Source organism: Chaetura pelagica, unplaced genomic scaffold (assembly GCF_000747805.2).
Source record: "Chaetura pelagica isolate M959 unplaced genomic scaffold, ChaPel_1.0 scaffold52, whole genome shotgun sequence".
NCBI lineage: Eukaryota > Metazoa > Chordata > Aves > Apodiformes > Apodidae > Chaetura > Chaetura pelagica.
This window is the reverse complement of record NW_009952486.1, coordinates 1,029,302-1,044,138: the sequence shown is the minus strand read 5'-3', so window position 1 is coordinate 1,044,138 and position 14,837 is coordinate 1,029,302. Positions and strand designations below refer to the sequence as shown.

General features: G+C 40.8%; 3 protein-coding genes across 3 annotated transcripts in view; 1 reads left to right on the top strand and 2 right to left on the bottom strand.

Moving 5' to 3' along the window:
• Positions 1-4,632, bottom strand: part of MKRN2 (makorin ring finger protein 2) — a 14,589-nt gene extending 9,957 nt beyond the window's left edge. Inside the window, 2 exon segments of the mRNA XM_010008856.1 lie at positions 4,025-4,070; positions 4,599-4,632. Of these exon segments, the coding sequence (XP_010007158.1) occupies positions 4,025-4,070; positions 4,599-4,632 (80 nt within the window).
• MKRN2OS (MKRN2 opposite strand) lies at positions 66-3,474 on the top strand (the record flags this gene model as incomplete). The annotated part of the gene is made up of 3 exons (XM_010008852.1): positions 66-153; positions 1,068-1,230; positions 3,237-3,474. Coding segments are annotated over 3 exons (489 nt in total), but the record flags the coding sequence as incomplete, so codon positions are not given.
• A 1,675-nt stretch (positions 4,633-6,307) lies between the features above and the next one.
• Positions 6,308-14,449, bottom strand: TSEN2 (TSEN2 tRNA splicing endonuclease subunit). The gene is made up of 11 exons (XM_010008844.1): positions 14,276-14,449; positions 13,418-13,499; positions 12,955-12,991; positions 11,099-11,588; positions 10,911-10,988; positions 10,279-10,329; positions 9,303-9,441; positions 8,057-8,093; positions 7,332-7,443; positions 6,824-6,913; positions 6,308-6,367 (listed from the first exon to the last, which is right to left on the bottom strand). The coding sequence occupies exons 1-11, from the start codon at positions 14,447-14,449 to the stop codon at positions 6,308-6,310; spliced, it is 1,350 nt and encodes a 449-aa protein (XP_010007146.1).
• Between the last annotated feature and the right edge of the window lie 388 nt (positions 14,450-14,837).

Sequence of the window (14,837 nt, the reverse complement as noted above, 5' to 3'; positions counted from 1 at the left end):
GTTGGAAAAGACGTTTTTAAGATCCTCGAGTCCAACCATTAACCCGGCACTGCCGAGACCAGCGCTCAAGCCGGTTCCTTCACTACCCCTGTTTTTCTTCCAGAGGATACGACGGGAAATCTGATCTTCACGTTGGAATATCCAACAGTAACGGTAAAAACGTGTTTTGTAGCTGCTTCCCAAGCCCTGCCCATCCCCCGGGCCCTGTGTCCAGCCTGCTGCCCAGCTCAGCTTTGTGCCCTCCACCTGAGACAATCCCAGTGGCACCACAGGCCCCTCAGAGCATCTTCTGCTCTTGGAATAACATCCAAACACCTGATGCTTTGCTGTTGAAGGATGGGACCTGATGATCTTCAAGGTCCCTTCCAACCAGGATGATTCTGTGGGTACTTCCTCAGCCTGCTGCAGGTGTTGGAGCTGGGAGCTGAGCTGTTCACTGTAAAAGACTGTCCCATAAAGATAAAAAAAAGTCAAGAGTCCCAAGAAGTGATCTCACGTTGTAGCAGTGAGCAGAGAGCTGCACACCAAAGCCATGTGAACCTCTTCACTTGGCACAGAACAGAACTGACAGGTGACATCTATTCTGACACAGGGAAATAAAAAGCTAGGCAGCCTACTTCTCAAGTTACAGACCTTTTTTGCTAATTCTAAACATACTCCTAATTCAAAACTAAACAAACAAAATGTTAAAAGCCACATTCCAAATCATCAGGTTCTCCTAGAGTAAGCTCACCCAGCAAAATCTCTCTTCAGGTGTTTAATAGAAAGGTGGTCTAATTGGGGGGGTTTAAAAAAGAAGTCTGGTTGCCCCTTAAGTTGGTTTTGTTATCAAAAGGCACCTGGAACTACACTGTAAAAATAAAACCAGGTTATTGATAAAAGCAAGGACTGCATTTTCAGCTGTAGCCACAGGTGCCTGCTGATGGGAAGCTTGGGTGTATCCAGCCTGAGGGAGAATAGCACTGTGGAAAACTAGTAGTAGCTTTCATCCCTGAAAAGTAAAATTTAAAAAAAAAAGGATCCAATTCTCCAGTGCCACCTGACAGTCTGCTGTTCTTTATTTTCAGGTGTGGTGTATAATTACAACCAAGAGGGCATCCACAGATCTGAAACAGGATGGGAACAGTGCATTAGTGTCCCACTGGTACAGCCAGACATGTTTGGTCTTCTTCAGCAGTGGGATAAGCTCCTAGAGGAATTTTCTGTGGGAGAGGCCTGGCTCCCTCACAGGTATGTTGTTTAAAAGCTGGATGCCATAGGAATTTTTAGTCTGGGATGATAAACTGAGCTATTCTGTCTAGGACCCCACAAGGCTTGTGGTTCATTCAGAGCCTTGCTCCTTTAAAATACACATTTCTAACAAACAGGCTGTCCTGAAACTCCCAGCCTTGCTAAACAGAAAAAGAGCATTTTAAAGTTGTAAGTAATTGATCTGCAGGAATGTAAAAGCTCTAAAATAAAAGATTTTAGGGAAGTTTTCTTCAGCAACAAACATCTGTGGTGTGAAACAAACAGTTCAATGAAACATTACCTTAAAGAGTATGCTGCTGAGCGCAAAGGAGAAAAGCCCAGGTGCAGTCTGTGGTGATTTCTTCTGGGTTTCAACAGCTTTGGGTGTATCTGCATTTAGAGGGTGACCACACTGGTGGGATTCTTGCCCAGATCCAACATCCAGATGACTTCTCTTTGTTGTCAGTGGTCAGAAACAGGAAGCAGAGTCAGGCTCATCTCCAGCTCTCCCAGCTGGTTCCTAGCACTGATTTGGGTAGATAAATACTGAAAGACTTCCACAGACTGGGAATTAAACCAGTCTGTTCTCATGAGAACGTTCAGTTCTTTGCAGCTTTCCTTGAAGCTGATGATGATAGTGTTACAAGTTATACCCCAGCTAAAACACAGATCACCAAGCTGGCTGGTGACAGCAGCCTGCTCTCCAGGGAAACACCAGCCCTTCAGGAACACACCTGGAACAAACATAGGTCTGTGAAGTGTTTCAGTTAACGACCATGGACCCACAATGAATCAAGAGCAGGTTTTAGCAATTCTGAATGTGTTTGGCTATAAAACTGCAGAGATGCTGTATTATCTCCACAAAACCAGGAAATTAAAGAAATTGACCTAGGGTAAAATTTTTAGATGTCTATGAAACTTGTAAAGCCAACAGGATTTGTGTCTCTTGATACTTTTACATATTCCTACAATTAACTAGATGCCAGAAAAGCACTGCTGGCAGGTGGGCAGGTGTGTGCATCTCTACTACAAGCTTTTCTTTGGCTTTCCTCACTCTGCCACCTCCTGACAAGTGACCTGTGTTTTCCACAAACAGATCAGGGACCACTACACTGCTGAAAAGAGAACTTTTTGTTGGTTTTTTTCCCCCCAGATGTTAAATTAACTTCTCTATTTTTTCAATGGACAGGAACTGTGCTAAACTAATCCTGTAACTTGTTTGGGTTTAGGCCAAGCCTAATTCTCTTGATTGCTTCTCATTTTTTGGAAGGATGGTATGTAACAGCAGCAAAGAACACTGCCCACAGCCATGACCAACAATGTCTTCAATTACTGAGTGGTTGGCTTTGCTTATCAGGATCTAGACATGCTTCCCAAAAATGAGATGCTAACTGGAAGACAAAGAATCTTTTGCATTATAAAGTCTGCAAACAAAAATGAAAAAATCTGCTTAATGGTGGAACCAATTGAGGTTGTGGACACAGAAAGTCACCCAGGCAGGCTGTGATGCAGGCAGTATTTCTGTCCTTGCAGAGCTGGCACAAATTGTTGCTGCTGGGAGTGTGACTGGCACAGGGCAGCAACTGCATCACCCCTGTAGTGATGGGATTCTCTTGATCTGAAGAAAGCTTCCCAGTCAGTGCCACGCTGAAAGCAGCACACAGGGTGGCACACAATTAACAGTACTGCTGCAGGAAGAAGAGCTTTCAAGGTAACAAGAGTAACAATACATGGGAGAGCAAAGGTTAACAAGGCAAAAGCCAAAGGAGGATAAAAAATAAGGACTCATTACTGTGAAGTCTGCAGCCTTCATGTTTTTCATGCTCAGTTTCTAGTATCCCTGGCTGGAAAGTACAACATCCACAGAGAGAATGTATTTAAGCACCAGCATTAAAGGAAGACTTCTTGCAGAGCAGGTGCTTCCTTCCTTCACTCAGTAAAATATTCCTCCATGCACAGTAATTAGGGCTTAGTGGTAACTCTGACTAATGAGGTGTTTCTCCCAGGTATGAAGAGCATGAGCACAACTGCTACACGTACGCCCTGGCGTTCATCAACAGCATCCGGGCGGCACAGGGCAAACAGCACATCAGCAAGAGTGAATTCACTGAGAAGTTCGTGATCCCACAGACAAGGAGAGCTTCCAAATACATTACTCTGCATCAGGAGCTGACAGCAAACGAGTTCTACATTGTACCCCTTCCTGAGCAAGAAAACAGTGCAGAAAATGAGTTGCTGTATTAAAACATTTGCATCGGGCAATAGGAAGAGGAAGCCTTAAAGCTCCAAATCTCAGGGTTTGAGGTGCATGATCTACTAATGGATTTAAAAACACAGTTAACATGTTAACTTGCACATGATGGAAGGATAAGGAATATGAACTTGTGCATTTGAGTGGAGCAACATGCACGCAATGTACACACTACAGAAAACTGGTGTGGGAGCTACTCGTATGGAAAAGTGTTCTATTGACATTGTATGCTCTGTTCTAAGACATACAAGAAATCATAACTGCTGTGTAATTAAGGGTTTTAAGAAATGAGCTGTGGTAGCTTAAGTTGTAGCAAACCAAAAAGGTTTTTCTTGTCCCATTTGTTTACTGATGGGTGAAAACAAGGGAGTTTGCACTGGTGTGCTGCTGAAATCCAGAGTCCGTGATCTAATGCAGATTCATGACATGCAAAATTATTTTTCTTTTATTACAAATAACATGCCTACAAATTAATCCAGCCTCCTTGCCAGATACATTTCTTTTCCAATTCTTCTTTACATTTTGCACATTTATTCCTTAAACCAGGACAGATGCTTAGTATTAAAATATAATACTCTAGTGTCTGTATCTGTTAGTATTTGTAATAAGCAGCTGATTCCTCAGGATTTATCTTGAGGTTTAAACTTAAATTTAACAAAAAGAAATACAAGTTAAAGGGAATCCTGCAACAGCACTTTTACCTATTGCACATGACATGTCAATATATCCTGAGGTCAAAATCCTGCAGTCCATAATTTTGTGCAATTTCAATTTATTTACTTACACTTTAGTTTAAGCTTTTTTCCCTTCTACTCATTTCTGTAAAGCAAGCTGGTTTCAGTCAAAATGTATAAGTCCTGCTATTCTCAAAGATGGAGAAGGCTGGGGTTTTGTCCACAGCTAGTTTATACTTTTCTATGCACAAGCTGCCTTACCCCTGCCCCCAGCAGTGCCCAGCTGCACACACCACTGCACACACTGCCCCCTCCACTGTCTTCCACTCCTTGCTAAATTCTAAGTTACAGCTCCTTTAAAAGCATATTCAAAACCCACAACACAACAGAGACCCCCCCCCAGCTTGAAATGCACAATTCAGCTGCTGACAGAGACCTCCCACCCTCCCACTCATAGTGCAGGTCAGAATTCCTCATCTAGGCTTACAAATTCTGAGTCAATCAGAATTCACACCTGATCTAAGTGCTGTAACTGGTAAAATACAAATGCAATGGCAAGTGTCAGTACTATGGTACAAGTATCTAATGAAAGGCATTTGATACAACTACTGACACATGCAGTGGTCACCTGCAGCTAGGAATAACATGCCTTGCCACCTACAGCTAACACATACATTCCTGTTCAGCTTGAAAAAGCTCCTGTGCAATTACCAGTGTCAGTTTACATCTTTGCAGCAGTTGTATTAACCAAAACCAAAGACTAGAGGACCTGCCACTTGAAGCTGTGTGTAGTTTCCTGCACTCAGGACCTGGCTTTACAATCTGAACTGCCTAAGCAAACAAGACTGTGGGTTTGTTTGGTGGGAGCAGACCAAACTGACAAGAGCTTTTGCCAGCCCTGGTGAATTTCCTGCCACCAGGAGGCAAACCCCCTTTTACAGCACAAAGAAAATCCAACAGTGTCACTGTCACCTGCTATCCTGGCTGTGGCAGCAAATGTGTCCTCTCACAACATAGAGGGAGAAAAAAAATATCATAAAATCTTAACAGTAGGGCGAAGCAAGGAAGCCTATTATTCAAAGACTGTGGTGGAATTCAAATGCCTGAATTTAAAGCAGCAATACTTAAAATGCAGTGTAGTTGGCACTTAAGCCTTCTGGCTCCCCTTGAAAGACAGCTGAATGCCTGCTGGGTTTGTTTGTTTTCCAAATGTGGCTTAGCAATAGCAAATGTCCTAAGTAGGAACCTGCAGTCCAGATTATTAAACCTTAGAAGTAAGTTAGGGGAGAGCAGGCATGTAGTGCAGCAAGGCGGAGCTGGTGCCTCTCAGGCTGTCCTACAACATACAACAGGGCAGGGCAAAGACAGCTTAGGGGACAAAGGTGCTTAGACCCCAGAATTAATCCAGGTGCATTCTGGCAAGAGCTCCTCAGTTCTGAGCAGTGCTTGTGAATAGAAAACACCAGATTCCAAGGTCTAGGCACCTAACAGCAACACATTAGACACCCAGTACTGCCACAACCAAATCTCTCCCCAGATCTACCTCATCAAGGCTAGGAAGTCAGGTTTTGGTTGAAGAATAATGGTACCATAGGCATCTCAAAAGGTTATTTGACCCACTATAATTACTGCTGGCTTTTAACTAGTTAGAACTAGTTAAAAACTAGCAGTAAAATCGAGGCCTTTCAAGCTTAAGTCTTCATTTCTGGAGAAATGTAGGGCTCTGGTGAAGTTAGCCTTAAAATTCCTAAGTTCAGCTCTGAAGAACCTGTGAGAGACTCCCAGAAAACTGGGATCCCCCATGGCTTTGGCTGTCAGGCTTTGGGCAGCAATGGCTCTGCAGCCTGCAGCCATCATATTACCAACACCATGAACAATCATTGTTGTCTAGCTACCACTCAAAGATATAAATTCAAGCTTTAAGGAAACAAACAAGTATTTTGAGTTGGGACACAGCTTTAATTTATATGCATTATTGTAGTTACGTTTCCAAGACAACATTCTCCAGCAAACAGGATACACCTCATTTTAAATAGCAGTTGTACATACCAACTGAAGATGCTGACAGAAACTGTTCTGAGGCAATCATGAGAAGATCAGGTGAAAACCAAGATATGGTTTGTAAAAAAATAAGTTCTTCTTACACAGTCAGTTAAAAGTCATCTTGGTCACTGCGCTCCCGGGAAGAAACCCAACGGCTCACAATCAGTTCCTGAAATAAAAACCAGCAATCATGATGGAAAAACCAAACCACAGGCAATCAGAGAGGGATAGGGATTAAGCCTTCAGCAGATTGACATGTGTTGTGTGACCACTGAGAAATTGCAGTAGATGACTACATTTGTTCCCGAAGCAAGCTGGCCTCTCACACATTCTTCTCCATTTGTTTTAAAATATACATTAACCTTACAGTTTCCATAGGTATCCCTGTTTGCCCACACAAATACCTACACTCACAGTAGCAGCAACATTCAGATGATCTTAAGTCTTTAAACAGCTTGTAATGCACTTCTCATGCCTTGGGGCACACAGGCATCTAGTTTATTTTATTGTAGCTATGCATGCAAAAACCAAAGCATGCTGAAGTGCAAGCAACAGGTCCAGAGGGCTCCACAGCTGTGCTGCTGCCCCAGGACAAAGCTCCACAGGCACAGAAGTCATTACTCACCTGAACCTTAATTCTTTTCATGCATTCTGGTGTTGACATCTCTTCTTCAGTCATGTCAGAGGGTCTAATCAAATAGCAAAACATAAGTTCCTGTTGGTAAACAGAAAACATTCATTTCAACTGATTTCTTTCTATACAAGTTTTAGATTAATTACAAATGCAGATACCAAGTCTCCTACAAGATGACTTCTGCAAACCAAGCTGGGGAGAGCTGTATAATATGCATATTTCATCTTACGAAAGCAGAAGTGTCCCTTGGGTCTTTCTTCTGTTCCTCACACTACTTTTAACATTCCTACAAGCATCAGAACTTTAATAAACTTCTTCCAGAATTCACCTGGATATTGACAAAAGAAACTTGTTTGCTTACTGACAGCTCTACCTGTTCTTCAGCAGACCAGAACCAGAAGGATTCTCTTTCCAGCCTCACTCCAACTCCCTGTTCTTTGGAACTAAACAGAACATTTATCATTTTAGAGCTATTTTAGATCTAGTATTTTACACTTACCTTAGAAGCACTAGCAGTTGTTCTGTTCAAGCCAGACAAGGACTTCCAGTTGAGTGGTCTGCGAAGAGAACCTTCAAAATTATCATCAACCATTTCAGCAAGGACAGAGTAACTGGAAAACAAAGCAGACAGGACAATCCACAGAAAGAAAATTGCCATTTTAGGAAGATCAGGAAACTTGAGAATTAGAACGTAAAAACTGGCATTATGGCATTAAACAATATGCCAGCATGCAGTAAGTTGTGAAACTTAAGTCTCTTTCTGCTAAACAAAGAGGAGGAAAGATGATGCTGTGAATATGCCTGGGGCACTTTCCCTCTCCCCAGGTATTTATAGCCAATTTATTATCTCCAAGTTCAGACTGAGAAGCTAATGAATAAAACCAACTATAATCCCTTAAAATTTCTCCCAAATTAGGCAAATTATCCATCCATATTTTTAAAACTCAGGATTACTAAATCAAATTACTTTCCCGAGTGTGTTCCTCATGCCTGCTAAATATGCTCATGGCAACTGTTAATGTGTTGCTACTGTCACATGAATTCAATGAAATTGTGCTGATTAGTACCTCTGCTAAAAGGACTTTGGCATTGCCAGTGTGAACACATCTGGCAAAGTATTTGGTGTGAAGAATTCTGTGCTTACCCAGTGAAGATATTAAACTTGTGTGGGAGAATTTTATTGATTTGAAACTAAGAAATTAGACAGAAACATGAGCTTCAAACCTTGCATGATAGAAGGGGGGGCCTTTTCGATACAGCACTGAAAGGAAAGAGAAGCACCTCAGTTAGATCATCACAGAGTTTCCATCTGAGTTTAATACCTGTGTCCATAAATGTTTTTTCCAATGTTTTCTCAGTTTTAATCACACAAGACAAAAGTTTAACACTTTTTAATTCTTCTCAGAGTTAAGTTGTCCCAGCAAGTGGAGAGAGATGGAAGAGAGAGAGGGAAGAGACAAAAAGCCACTGGTTGACCCAGGGCAGGGGGGTGGCAGGCAAAAAATAAAGAAGAGCAGAGCAGCCAAAGGACACTTAGCAGTTGCTGGGGGAAGAAGTGTAGGGTGGAATTTTTCTGTAACAGGTTCAAGGTTTTAACACTGTATTCACAACAGGAGTTGAGCCACTGGAGTACTGGAGAACTACTACCCTTAAACTAATCCACTTCCTTTGTCTGGCACACATCCAGAGGCAGTGAGATGCTAAACAACAAAGTCAGGGCAGAACACATAGGAACAGTGAAACTAGTATCAATTTCACATACACATCAGGTGGCCAACAGTAAAATCCCATCTACAACCGAGGACACTAAGAACAGTGATGATGAATTCAGCCAAACCTACACACAGATCTAAAGGACTACTTCAGCACAACTTCAACAGACTCAAATACACAAACCCCCAAATTAGAAAACTGTGTCAGCAGCATTAAAACACCTGCTGGTTTGTGTCCATCCATTAAAAACATCTCCCTTCATGCACATTTTCCTGTAAGGACAGGCATTACTGTACTGTTTATGTGAGCTGAATGTAGTTCTTGAATTACTTAGCAAGGGATTACAGAGACTACTAATTATTCTGTAAGATTAAAAAACCCACCATTAACTAACAAGCAAGTCCTTTTCCCCTTCTTCCCCCCTCAAAGAAAAACAAACCATACAGAGAAACAGCCAGTTCAGCAGAAGCCCAGCTTCCAGTAAATGGGATGATGAATAACAAGATGTGAATTTGGATCTAGATGTAAACCAGCTGTTCCAGAGACTGTGATGCTAACACTGCCCAAGATGTGCTGAGAGTGGGTAGAGAAACTTGGGAAGGGACTTTCAGTGCAATCCTGTATTCATTATTAACCTCACAAAGCAAAACAAGGTGCCTCCTCAACTCCTGGACATGGGGTGTTACACTCCACTCATCCTAACTTCATTGCTAGTCAAGAAGAAGTCAGTGGCCAATGGTTGTGTCTCTCTACTCACAGAGGTCAGATCCATACTTCAGCCCCACCTTGGGCACCCAGCCCTTGCTGCGGAAGTGGTGATAGGCCATGTAAGTGGTCTTGAAGTTGGGCTTCACTTCACTGAAAAACTCCCAGAGCTTCACAATCGTGAGGGGCTCCTGCAAATCACAACCAAAGGCACTAACATGACTATGTTCATGCTGCAGCAGCTACAGAATATAAGCATCTAGCAAATGGATCAAATGCCAGAGTCTGCTGCAAAGAGCATGGACTTCAGGCAATAAACTATGGAATCCCTACCTATAGGGCAGAAACCTGTTGCTCCATTTGATGGGGTTTTTTAGCATTTCACCATCAGTTCCATAATGCCCTTGTTTAAAGGAAAAGCTGATCAATCTTAAACTAGAAGCATAGGTTCCAATTATTTTGTCATTACATTAACAGTAGCTTGATATACTTATAGAATCATAGAACCATTCAGGTTGGCAAAGCCCCTTGGGATCACCCAGTCCAACCATCATCCCTACTCTACAAAGTTCTCCCCTAAAGAAGATCCACCAACACCACATCCAAACGACCCTTCAACACATCCAGGGATGGTGACTCAACCACCTCCCTGGGCAGCCTATTCCAGTGTCTGAAACATTAGAGATTAATGCCTTTCCTGTTTCCAGAAAGAGACAGTATTCAGCATATTTATTCCTCTGGTACTTATTCTCCCTATATTTCCTACCTATGTTACAACAAAAACCTTTCTTTACAGAAAGATTGTGCTTACCTTTATTTGCCTTAGTAAACATAGAACATTCAGACCATTATTTCACAAACAGAAATATCATTACTTATAAGAAATACTTCCTAATTACTCTGTTTGGTGTTTCCTCCTCCAGAATTAAGAGCATAAAATACTGCCAGAGACAGTAACAACTTCAGACCAAAACATATCCAAACTGACAGGTATCCCCCAGTAATCCAAAATAAATCAAATCTCTTACCTCACCATAATGAATACTTAAACAACCCAGAGCATACACCAAGAAAAAAGCCTGGAAAAAATACAGAGTAAATTTAACTGATAGCTAGACTCTTCCTGTAGTTCCTATTCCATGCAAGAACAAAGGCTCAAATCAATCTCCAGTTAATTTTATAGAAAAAATCCTAATGTCATAAAGACAAACAAGTTGCCTGGAGGTTTCCTTTGTCTTCATGATCTTTCCATTTCCACAGACACAGCACTGCAAAAAATCTCTGGATGTGCTGCAGCCTTCTGAAGGCACCATGTTAAAACTAACGTGAATATATTTATAAGCAGCACAATCAAAGCAGGATTTATATAAATGTTATAGTCATGGTATTTTTGTACTTAAGTCCTATCACTGGTCTCTTTGTCACTGGGATTATTCCTCTAAAGCAAATAGAACTGGATTCTATGTTGGGTTTTTTCAACCATAAAATCTAATTATCACAGGTTATTAAAGTAAGTTTAATGACTAAGAAAATCCAACCTCTTAGGAGACACAGGAGAACTCTGTACTTCAGCAACAGGTATTAAATTACACAGTAAGATAGATGAATGTTTACTTTTCAGATTAAAAATAAACCCACTTGTACTGTACTTGAAACATACCTCTTCCAAGCTGAGTTGTAAATATTCAAAAATCCTAAATGGATTTTTTCGACACACTAGTTTTTCCTTCTTGACAAGCTACAAGAAAAAATGACTGTGTTACTAAAACTGGAAAAAAATACTGAGTTCTGAAAACAGGAGTGACTCTGTATTTTTTTCTAAAATATTAGGACACTCTTTATCCTTACATTTTCTTCTCCACGGGCAGAGTCTTCTTCAGGACACAAGCCACCTTCTTCCTCCTCTTGCACCAAAACGTATTCTGGAGCACACTCTTGTGCCCTGATGGTGTCACACGATCTTTGCCCAGCGCCCCCTTCAGCCCTGCAGCTGCCAGGAACCAGAAAGCCTTGCTTCTCACCAGCCTCCCCCTGGTCCTCTTCTTTAGAGCCACTTTTGGCCACTGAATCTCCTTCCAAACAGGCTTTCTGATAGCCCTCCTCCTCATTCTCAGGACTTTGGGCTGCTCCGTTTCCAGTCTCTGTAGAAGACTGTTCTGTATTTTCTGCATTTTGGCTCATTCTGTTGCAACTATTACTGGTTTGTTCAGCTCCTTCCTCTTCCAAAACTGGCAGCTCCAGGGGTTTAGTGTAGTTTTCTAGAATTTTGGTAACCGAGCAGTCATCAAATCCTTGCTCCTGCAAAATACTTTTAGCCCATTGGACGTGATACTGGTACCTGGTAAGCAAACAAAATAAATGAAGATTCTACTGTGTCACATCCTTTATTTAACACCTTAAAACCAAGCATCTTAAAAATGGGAGATTCAAGACAGCTCACAAACCAAACTGGAACAGAAACTACCTTTGTTGTTTCCCTGAGAAAACACAATAATCCCATCAGTGAGCTAGGAGCTGACAGCTGTGAATATTTATAGTATTTTTCAATTATGATAGAGTTTTTAAAGCCCCTTCAATTATTTTTCCTTGGAAGATAACATTAATATGCAGGTGAAGACAATATTCCTTCCATGAAAGCTACAGGTGGAACTGCCCTCACTCAAACCTGCACAACTCTAGGACAATATTCTGTATTTCCCAAATCAAAACCCTAACACAGCCATTACAGACCAGGTAATGGAAAACTACAAAGCCAATGAAATGCAAATTCCATCTCCCAACACAAAATGTGAGTCCCTCTGAAGTTGCATAACAAAATTACATCATTCAGTGCTGTAGCCTTTATTATAAAAAATTGAATCCTCTTCATCCTATTAATTAATTACCATATAAATTGCACTCACAGATCTCTGCTGACAGAGATCATGATGCACCTTCTGCACCAATGTAGTGACACCTTCACTGCTGCTCAGCTGGATCTGCTGGCACATAAAGCACTCACAAAGCAGAACAATAATTACAAGTGTTTCTGCAACTAGTCATAACTGTAGCACCAGCAATTATAATATTGCTACTGTTTGTCTTACCTAAAGTTGAGGACTGAAGAAGCATCACTTTAAAATTTAAATGAAGTTATTTTTTAGAGTTACCACGAGATTAAAGCAAAGAGAATAACTAACTTTCATACCCTTACAGTTAGTTCATATACTATTTAAGTGAAACAAAATGTGGTCCAACACTCTCTTTTGCTAAATTTATAACTAGCAAAGTTAATAGAGACTATTTAAAAAAGCAAATGACACCCTATCCAAGTTCAAGAGCTGCTTCAGCCCATATCATAATAATTCAGTAAGGAAATGGGAAAGTTACTTTAAACAGCCTTCTCCAGAAACTTTTCCTTCTTCTTCTCAATTGAGAAACAAGTTTATTATGCTTGATATATTAATTAATTAATTTCCCATATTATTATGCATGCACTCAATCTTGGCTTCTACTCAGCAATTAATACTTGCAAGCTTACATGAAAAGCCATGCTGAATTTCACCTACTCTATTTCTAGTTTTTCTGATGTGACTTATAAATTAAATAGGAAAGAAATAGAAGTGATCAGCATTTATACAGCCAACAATCTGAAAATCAGTAAAATAAAATAGAATAATCTGTTTCATAAAAAAAAAGGAATAAATTAATGTAAACTAACTTACTTTTTGGATGATATTATAGGCATGTTTATGTCAGCACCTGTATAAAGAGAAATCATATGTTGTTTCATCCATATAAAAATGTTTCCATGTGATTTTGATTCCAGAGATCATCTGCAGCCTGGAAATTAACCCCATTTTCAACACTCTGGGCCATTGTGGTCCCACTTGTCTTCAAGAAGGACACAGAATGAGAAGAGGGACAGAGGCAACAGCCTACACGAGAGGAACAACTAAATACACTGTTTTACCCCCTAAACACACTATTTTTCTCCAGCCCATAACAAGATTATTTCAGAGGGGTATGATAAAATCCAGAATGACATTATTTCTACAAAACAACCAGAAGCAGGCCAGATACAACTTGCTGCAAGATAAAAAAATTCCCATATCCTTGCCTCATAATTTCATGGACGTGGAAGAGCCGAAGAGAATAGTGATGGAAGTTCAAACAGGCACAATTTACCTTGCCACTTAGCAACCAGTGAAGGATCTGAAATGCTGTACACTGGCCGACTTCTGGAAAGGATGCCTTTTCCAAAATAGCCCTTCAAAGAAAAGGAAAAATCCATATTAGCATCAGTCATCAGACAAAGATGAACTTATTTCCAACCATCAAACGTCGACTGCCAAGATCAGCTGAGAAAGAACAGTTTTCTGCAGCAGTTAAGCTTGTTGCTTGGCTGCTGGTAACTAGTTCCATGTTAAACACCTGCATTCAGATTTAACCAGTGGAGGGTCTTTTTCCTCCATGCTAAATATTGGTCAGTTGGCATCTCCAAGCAGAATTTTCAAAGAAGATGCAGGTTAAAACACCTCTGCATTAATGTTGTGACCAATGCATAATAGAAAACAAAGAGATGGAAAAAGCTACTGCGTAAGAATGGGGGTGAAATGGTTCTTGGACACAAGAGGCTTAATGCAGCTTATTGTGCTCAGGAAGAAATCACTGAGAAGATAAAAAGAATTCTACAAGCATTTATAAAACGTCAATAATCCAACCTCCTGAGCTCTAAAAACAAGCAAAAGCTTTTCCAAGGTTGCATAAAATGTTGACAGGAGAAATAAATCTATCAAACATGAAGTCTTTGCAGCTGTTACTGAGCTCATTCCAAAATTCCCATGCTGGGATAAGAATGAATTACTTTTCACATTTGATACAGAATATATGTTTTCTCCTGATTTCAGGAGAGGAGCGAGATATGGAGAATTACTGGAGGTTAAAGGGGAAGGAAAGCATAAAGGCAGGCAGATTTTAGCAAGTATTGTGCTTAGTACCTAAGTTTTTAAACACTAAAAATCCTGTGCAGAGAGGGTACAGCACCTTGTTATAAAGCTGCTCAATATCTTCAGGGTTCCTCACAAGAACGTTGTTGTTAAGGATTTCAGCCTGGCATATTCTGAAATCCTTCCCACCTACATCCACAGGAAAAGGAGACACATAGGACTCAAAAACTCTTCTTTTCCTTCTTGGGGGATGAAAAACTGCTTCTGCCATTTCCTAATATTACTCTTTCCTCCTAAAAAAAAACAACAAAAAACAAAATGGGAGACAAAACAACTTCATGTTCAGGGAGTTAAAAGTTCACCCATTTGCCACGTTTCAGCAACATTCCCTTCCCAACAGCAAACCAGCCATAAATCCTCCAGCACAATCCAAGTGCAATTGTGTAACTATTAGGCCAGACAAACACCAGCAGCGATTTTGCCTGGTGTTATTTGTTGATCTTTTTCTCCTGGGCATTGCAGCACTGCCCGAGGACCAGCAGTTCTCAGCCAAGAGCTTATGAAGTAAACTGAAGATGAAAAGGCGGGCAAGCATAAAGCAGAGAAATGAATAAACAGCAGAAACCACAGAGAAATATACAGCGCGCTGAATAACGAGG